Here is an 8,684-nt window from a genome sequence, read left to right on the forward strand (position 1 = left end):
TGCCTCAGTGGCACACACAACGAGCAAAGACCTCCGCTGTATACATTTTGAGGAGAACAAGCAATGGTCCACAATAGAAAACACACTACCAACATGGAAGGCAACTGCCCACGCTGACTTGGCCCTATGGGAAAAGAACAGCTTTGAAAAAGTGGGCATTGTGGTATGGGAGCCTGGCAATGAAAAATACCCACGTGCCCGACATTCAAGAGGGCTGTTGCACTGAATATTTTTTTTTTTTTTTAAAGAAATGGTGTTAACAGACAAAGTTACCTAAGAAGGACTCACTCCTCAAAATCTCCCCCAGCTTCAAGATTGATTTCAGTGAAATAGAAGTTCAAAGTGAGAGAAAACTAACTGAAGATAAGTAGTGCTAGAGGCCCTCTTGTGGTCTGACAACCTGTGATGACCTTGGACTACCATTTTAATTCACTTTGGTGTGTTATTTAATGCTAGCTTGAATGTACAACTTACATAGGCCTTGTTTCTCTTAAAGGTTTCTTTCTTTTAATCGTGCAGTCTTTCAGTGGGAGCTGTTATGCAGTAGAACAGCCTTGCCATGTACAGAATGTGTGGGATATATGCGAGAGATGTGGAATTTACTTTTTGGTCTCAAATGTGCACTGTGTTGTACATTGAGAGATGAAGTATGTGATGCTATAAGCAGTGGTGCACAAATGTGCACTGCGTTTTACAATTATTAATTGCTTATTATTGGCTTGACATGGCCTCTTGTCATCTTGAATTCTGAATCTGCCTGGCTTGAGCTTTTTCTGCGCCCACAGACACGCTTGCAAGTTATTTGGGTTCATGACGTTTAAGGACTCTCTGTGAGAGATTGTTTAATGTACCCTGGAAGGCTTTCATGAGCTTCGTAAAGATAAAAGGTTGGAACATGCGAGAATGTAGAGGGGATGCGAGAACTGCTTTCTGGCCGTGGACTGCTTGCCTGGAAATTGGTCAGTTCCTGTAAGATTTATTCAGCGCAGGGAGAAGACTATTCTTCTAGTGTGTGTTTTGATACTATAAAGCGGAGGTTTGTTGACAGCTGAGTTGGGAGCTCACTTACAGAGTAGATGTACTGCAGTAAGACAAACTGAACCAGAGTCCCGGTCGAGAGTCCAAGCCAGCTGTGAACGGGCCCCCCCAGCATGAATTGGCAAGGATGTCGAGTGAATGATCGGGTGAGGTGACTTCTGTGACTAGTACCATTGTGATGCGTGGCTCCAGTGGCTGTGGTCATTTGGGGTGTTTTCTTTCTGATTCAATGTATATATCCATTTGATCTCTTGCAGGACGTCCAGTATATTCTCTTGAGTGTTCGCATCAGGGCTCGAAAAATCCAAAAAATTGTACTAGTCCTGCAGAACTAGTACCAGTCCTGCAGAACTAGTACCATAAAACTTCCTCGACCTAACTGCAACCTACTTGACCTCAGTCTGTGAAAGCGGAGAAAATTTGACAAGATAACAAGATTTAAAGGCATCTTTATTGCTCATTAACTTTGTGAGCAATAAAAATGCATTTAAATCTTGTTATCTTGTCACATTTGCTCCGTTTTCACAGAAAGAGAACAAAAGTTTGTTTGTTTTCCTACTCGCCAGAAAGTGCAAGTAGGACCTAAAAACAGCTCGACCTTGTTAAATTTAGCTCGACTATGCGAGCGGAATTTGAGCCCTGCTCATTATTTGCTGCTTGTATATTCATTAGTATTATTCATGCATTTAACTGTTGCATTTACCAAGTGTGTTATTATTGCTTGCATATAAATATATATCTCTAAGTGTATTTGAATGAGATACATTTTGGCATCTGGGAAAGCCTTTCTTTTAGAGAGCATTGCATAAATAAAAACCCAAAGCCTTATTCGAAAAAGAGAGTCTTTGCATTTTGTAAAATAAAACCCATTTCTAAGTGTTGTGTTTTATGCCTCCTGTTTTGCCGTGTTTGAGCCACCTTGTGGGAGATTATGTATTATCTGAAAGGCGAAGCAATACAAGATAATACAATAGACAAAGGCTAGCTCAGGTCCCAGACTCGCAAGGTGACTTGCAAGGCCACCACAAGGAAGTTACAATAATTACTCCTAGCCCAAAGTCACAAAAGGTAAAAAACGCAATCTCATTACAAAGAAAATGGACCGCAAAAGAGACCACAAAAAACACGCCTCAAGCTCATAACATGGAATGTGGCAGGAATTACAAGAATACTAAACAGCACATCGGCAATGGAAAAGTTCCAGGAGGGGGACATTCATTGCTCACAGGAAACCTGGGCAACCGCATAAGTCCACTTACAAGGCTTTGCAAGAATGCACGTATGAGCTAGACAATTACAATCCTACGGCAGGCCCTCGGGTGCCCTTGCAATATACGCTAAACACAATAGAAGTCTCCATTAAATACATTGGGAAACTGCTTAATACGCTACAGTGCATTGTGATAAATAGCCTACTTGATTGCAAATCCAGAAAGGAAATTTTAATCATCAATGTATATCACAATAACAATGGCCTCCAGAAGCCAGTAATTACTAAACAGACCATTGCCATTTTAGAAGAAGTGCTTTGTGAATATGCCCACACAGACTTGAATAACACCGGGGATTTCAACCTCCACCATCTAGGTCCGAACGACGAATAAGGCACACCCACTGTAAGAGCATTTAACAACTTACTCAGCTCTTTCGAATTAATTTCGGCTCAGGCCTGAGTCAAGCAACAGAATCCCAAGGATTCAAATCTTTTCACCTTTATCAAACAACCGCTTATACCTTTATCAGGAAAAAGCATGAGGCACAGGATCCTAGGCTTCTGCACATACCAACATGATACAAGCGACCACGCAATACTCATTACAGAATTTAATCTTCAATGTGAACGTCGAGAGGAACTGGAGCCCATAAGATACACACGTGTACAAATTATTGAAGAGGATTAGATGAAACTAATTTACAGTTGAAAATTGGGTGTCTTGGAATCGGGATCAAGACGGACGGAACACAGCATGCCTGCCATTCCATCTATCCAGAATTGGACTACCTGGATTGAAGAGCTGCATGCGGTCCTGTTAACTGGGGCAAGGAAGACAGTCCACAAGATTGTGGGGAACTCCAAACAAATCCGGAAATACAACAAAGGACTGAAGGACAGTACCTTCACTGGCATATACAAAAAAAACTGGCATCCCGGAGGCAGAAAGTGCCTATAAATAAACCCATCCGAACCATAAACACCTAATAAACAAAAATGTCGACTATTGAAAAGGACTTTCCTCAGCCTTTTCAGGACCCCAAAAGACACGCCTACCACACGGTTGATCTGGGGCCCGAAAGTGAGGCCCGCGTCAAACCATACTCCTAGATTTTTTGCCTCCTGACAAGGGATTGGAGTTGATCCTAAACAGGGTGGCCACCAAGCAGACGACCAAGCAGACTGGGCTCTCCCCACCACCAGCACCTCCGTCTTGCTACCGTTAAGTTTTAAACAATTCATGGCCATCCAATCGGCAAGATCTTTCATGCACGATCGGAAGCCATCCGCAGCAAGACAGGGCGCATGCGACAGGGAGATGACCAGTTGCGTATCATCTGCATAAGATACCATTTGGAGACCATGATTCTCCACAATAGAGGCAACAGGCGCTACATACAAATTAAAAAGGGTCGGGCTCAGGGACGAGCCCTGGGGCACTCCCTGGCCCAGCGATACCCCTTTGGAGTAGCAGTCGCCCTGCCTCACTCGGAAGCTTCTTCCCGTTAGGAATGCCTGGATCCACCTCAGCGCAGTACCGGCAATGCCACCTCTGTTCAGACACTGCAGCAAGATGGAATGTGCTACTGTGTCGAACGTAGCGCTGAGGTCAAGCAGAATCAAGGCCATAGTTTGCCCCTCATCTACGCCCTGTCTCAGATGTTCTGTGGCCATGAGAAGGGCGGACTCCGTAGAGTGGCGTGGTCTAAAGCCAAACTGCGTGGCATGGAGCAATCCCGCCTCCTCCACATGTTCCATAATTTGGGTGTTGACCACCTTCTCTGCTACTTTAGACAGAAAAGGCAGGAGTGAGATGGGCCTCAGAATTTCTAACACCTCAGAACCAATGTGAGATTTCTTCCGGAGAGGGAGCACCACTGCCTGTTTCCACCCCTTGGGTAGCATGCCAGACTTAAAGGAGGTCTCCAGGATATGCCTTATATAAGGCTCCAAGACTTCCAAGCTGTCCCCCAACCGTTTAGGGGACACTGGGTCCAAAGGGGAGCCAGATTTTATTGAGAGGCAAACCCTGACTAGCTCTTCAGGAGGGGGAGTACTAAAGCTTTGAAGGATCCCCGAATTCTCTGTGCCTTCCGATATTACCTCAAACTCAACCCCTGTAGGGGGAGAGTTAGAGAAAGTCGAGTAAATGTTCTCGACTTTAGTAGAGAAGTAATCGGCGATGCGATCGCATATTTCTGTCGAACAACTTTCTGGATCTGCAGACGAGTCTATAGTAGTCAAAGACTTGTAAATGCAGAAGAGCTCTTTAGCCGAGTTTTTTGCCCCTAAAATTTGCCCTGCATAAAAGGCCGCCTTCGACTTTTTAATCAGCCTATGATGAAGCCGCCTTTTTTCTAAGAACAGTTCCCTGGCCTGAGTGTCATATGTTGCCCTCCACGCTCTTTCAGCTCGCTTACACTCTGCCTTTGTCCGCCGCAGCTCTCCACTAAACCATGGGGCTGATCTTTCCTTGCGGTCGCATGCGGATGTTCGGCAGAGTGGAGCGGTCTGATCTAACGCCTCTGTAATGCGCCTATTCAGATTAAGAACCGCCAATTCTATATCATCACCTCCTGGCTGGCCTTCCCGTGTCAGTGCTTCATTAAAATCCTCCACAGAGAATTTTGCCCACTTCCTCCTTAAATAGTTCAGGGGTGCCTGACTATATTTTATGGCTTTATGGCTATCTATGGAGAATACCACCAAAAAGTGGTCTGTCCAGGGGATTGGCTCCACTGTGGAGACCTCAACCCCTCCCCAGTTAGCAAAAACCGGGTCCAAAAGATGACCTTGACGATGCGTGGGACTGGAGAGCTTGAGTTCAAGCTGAAGGGCTTGAATGTCCCTACAGAACTCCTCCGCTCCTTTGTCCTCTGGGCTATTCAGATGTAAATTCAGGTCTCCCAGTAGGAGGAATTTGTCCCTACGTAGCGCTGCCTCTGTTGTGCTCTCTAACAGACTCTCCCTGAACTTGGTACAGGACCCCGGGGCTCGATATACAAGAAAGCCTTTAATCGTCATTCCCCCATTAACTTGTATGGTGAACGCTCCTGCCTCACTCAGCAATCGGGGTGGGCTCCAGAAAACAACCAAGGGTTATCTTAAAAATAAATCGCTATTCCCCCTCCCTACCCCACTGCCTGACCATGGAGTAGTTCTCAGGCATAGCCTCGATAATATCAGAATCGGAGAACTGGTCCAGCCATGTTTCCGTGAGGAATAATAGGTCAAACTTTCTCTCCGTAAGCAACTCGAATATGTCCAGTCTATGCTTACGCAATGATCTCACGTTGAGAAGACCGCATGTTAACGCGGATTGTTCCCCAATACCTTGCAACACGGTGGTAAAACGAAACCGACAGTGAGCACATTCCGCATCTTCACTTAACATGCTATGCCTGCAAGGATAGGGGGTATCCGGACGTAGGCTGAGAAGCTGCTCCCTGTCCCAATAGATCTTATCAACAGGGACAGGGCCTACCGCCCCCGCCCGCAATCAGCCACGGACGGGCGCAGACGGGCTCGACTTTGGCGACACTTCGGCGCGCCTTCGTCGCGCCCGCTGCGCTCGTCCGCTGCGCTTCCGGGGGTACATCCGCCTTTTATATCCCTCAGCCCGTCAGCCTCCCAACCGCTAGACCGCTAACCGGCCCCTCGCGCAGCAGAAGTGACTGCCTCTCACCTCCACGCTCAACGGTCAACGGTCAACGGTGCTAGCCACCCTGTCGGAACGAGGCGTGGAGGAAGGATAGACAAGACAGCCGCCCCGAGTGCGTCCGGTGAGTGCGGGGGGGGGGGGGAGGAAGCCTGAGCCGCTAAGGTATGGCCCCACCAGAGTGTCCTGAACAAATGCCCTGCAAAGTAAAAATAATTAAAAAGATACTCCGGTATCCGATTTTAAAACCACAGGCAGACAAACAGCAATTTGAAATGTCAGCGCGCTGGCACCACGTAAGCAGCTAAGAGCCCTGCCACTGCCCACTCACCACCAATGCAGAAGCAAGGTCACTTACTAAATAGACTGTCAATGCATGTTTAAGTTATGACAAATAAACCTAATCAAAGAATTGCCAAACAAACACACACCTTGAGTTAGGGCAATCAGCTCTTAACAACCCATATAAAACCTGCAACTTTAGTGAGATTAGCAGGCTACAAACAAAAACAGTGCACGTGGTGATAAATTCTAAATCGTTTGCACCTGAGAATCTAAAATAGGTGTGGGGTTTGTTACACGTGTACCATTATTACCTTAATAGCCATTAACTAACTGGAATCGTTTAGCTGCCCCACACAGCAGAAAACACAACCCTGTGCACAGCTATCTAGCTGGCTGATATCTTGACGTGCGCTTCAGACCAATGAGCTTTGCCTGACGTGTCCTTTTCAAGGGCTGGTAATCATATTTTCAAATAACGCTCCGGCTGTTCACTGCACTATATCTAATAGCTGACTCAACAGTGGAAAAACAAAGAGTACTGCTGATAGCCCCCAAATGCAATCTCTTTAGAAGGCTCTATTTCGGTCACTAACACGGTTTGGTATAATTATGGTATTCACTTAAAAAATACACCCTCGCGAAGTTCTATTTGAACTATATCAGTTCTCAACGCTATATCAGCAAGCGGTGAAGTAAGTGTTGATGTTGAGCCCTCCAGTGGTAAGCGAAGGGCTGCACGGAACACATTTAACCAGACAGAGATGTGCTTTACAGTTCAAATATACAAATTTGCCGGGAGACTGTGCCGTGGGAACAACGGGGTCATTTCAAAACCAGTGCGAGGCAGTGATTTAAATAACCAGCATAAACATAGGCAGCCCAGAGGGAATTCATGCTCGCGTTGTGTGAGGCACTAGGAAGGACTGGCCTTAGGGTAATTAACGCGAGGCAGCTATGATGTGAAGGACACGGCTTCGGGACACTAAACGCTGAAGAACGGTTAGCACGTTACAGAACAGGCTCCCTATATGTAGGGTGACCGGGCGTCCTGGGGTTGCAGGGACAGTCCCAGGCGCAGTACCAGCAGTCCCAACTCAAGCTGTCAACGCAGAGCTTCTCCTCAGGTCGTTAGTAACCTCCTCCAGCTCGTGAATTTCCTACTATCGCTCCCACTGCACTATGGACACCGCTTGGGATGCCTGCGACAAGGTAACACGCAAGGAGGGGGTTCCACTTACTCTTTGCCTTGCTGAGGTGCAAGGAATGATCAGAAACAGGAACTCGGGTGGCCTCTCCTGGGTACACCTGACCCCCGGCATAGAAGTGGCACTCCTCGTCTGCCCGGTTAGTCCTGCTTTGCGGTGGTTTCTCCTCTTCGGCTACGACACCGCAGACCAGTAGCAGTAGGCAGAGGGTGATGGCAGAGCCAGCCGCCGTACAACGTCTGCGCGCCTCCATGATGCAGTGCTGGCCGCCGTCCCGCCTCTCGCGGTCTTTCAGCGTCGCCGTAGAAGTGGGCGGAGACCCGTGAGCTGCTGCGGGCGGAAGCAGGCGGTCCTTGACAGGGGGGTTGACGCAGCCTTAACGTGCTGATTGACAGACCCGCCCGCGGGGAGGAGAATAGAGCGTTAGCGCGGGTTTTGAATACATATGCACGTGTTTACAACGCACTGACATTATGGGAGGCCTTCAAGAGGGGGGTTTAAACCCACATCTTTTTCAAGTAAATTGTTCAACAAATCATTCGTCTTATTTACATAGCTGCCAAGGTTTCAGATTGCCATGTGTGACATCATTTCACCGAATATGAGTGACACTTTCTGGCGAGCAAAATCATGCAATGAAGACGAGGGAAACTTATAAATATGAGAAATGACAGCAATTTGAGCAACAAGAAACTCCAAGAAGTTCTTGAAACTGCTGCAGAGCACCAGAAATGGAAGGGCACTAACACTAGTGCTCCCTTCTGTAACCTGACTAAGGTAACAACACTACTAAAGTCAGTGGCAGGCTGGCTACCTGACCAAAACTTTGCAGAGATGCATAACCTTGAGAAAGTTTGGAACTTCAGTAGGCAGACCTAATTGTAAAATTGTTTAATAATTACGCAGACGAAATAGTAGGTTCTGATTTTAGCCTTTATTCCCGGAGCGCCGGGAGCTTCTGACCTTTACAACGGTCGGCGCCAACAACCTAAAATGGCCGCCTTCCGTTTCCTGTCAAACCCCCTTCCTGTTCCGGAGACGGAACACTAGACCGCTACTACATATCTCCCCCCTTTATGCAATGATCAAACAATTAACAACAAAGTTCTTACTTCTAGTCCATATCATAGTCCTTGAACTTCTCGGGTACCTTTACTCTCCTTCCTACTCGGGTTCTCACGCCTTCTCTGTTTCTTTCCACTTCCGGCTCCTTACCAACCAACCTTGTTTCTGAGTTGCCCCTCTCCTTGTCCTTAAATTCTCTTTCACCTTCTGCTTTGCGCTC

The 8,684-nt window shown here is 47.0% G+C and overlaps 1 protein-coding gene across 2 annotated transcripts in view; it reads right to left on the bottom strand.

Moving 5' to 3' along the window:
• The window catches only part of PRDX4 (peroxiredoxin 4), a 149,635-nt gene extending 141,905 nt beyond the window's left edge, over positions 1-7,730 (bottom strand). The window contains exon 1 of one of the 2 annotated variants that reach the window (XM_078657842.1): positions 7,433-7,730. In XM_078657842.1, the coding sequence (XP_078513968.1) occupies positions 7,433-7,652 (220 nt within the window). In that variant the 5' untranslated portion in view covers positions 7,653-7,730. The remainder of the gene's footprint in view (positions 1-7,432) is intronic. The other variant, XM_078657841.1, reaches the window with a different exon arrangement.
• Positions 7,731-8,684: the final 954 nt, after the last annotated feature.

This window comes from Lissotriton helveticus, chromosome 8, assembly GCF_964261635.1.
Source record: "Lissotriton helveticus chromosome 8, aLisHel1.1, whole genome shotgun sequence".
Lineage (NCBI taxonomy): Eukaryota > Metazoa > Chordata > Amphibia > Caudata > Salamandridae > Lissotriton > Lissotriton helveticus.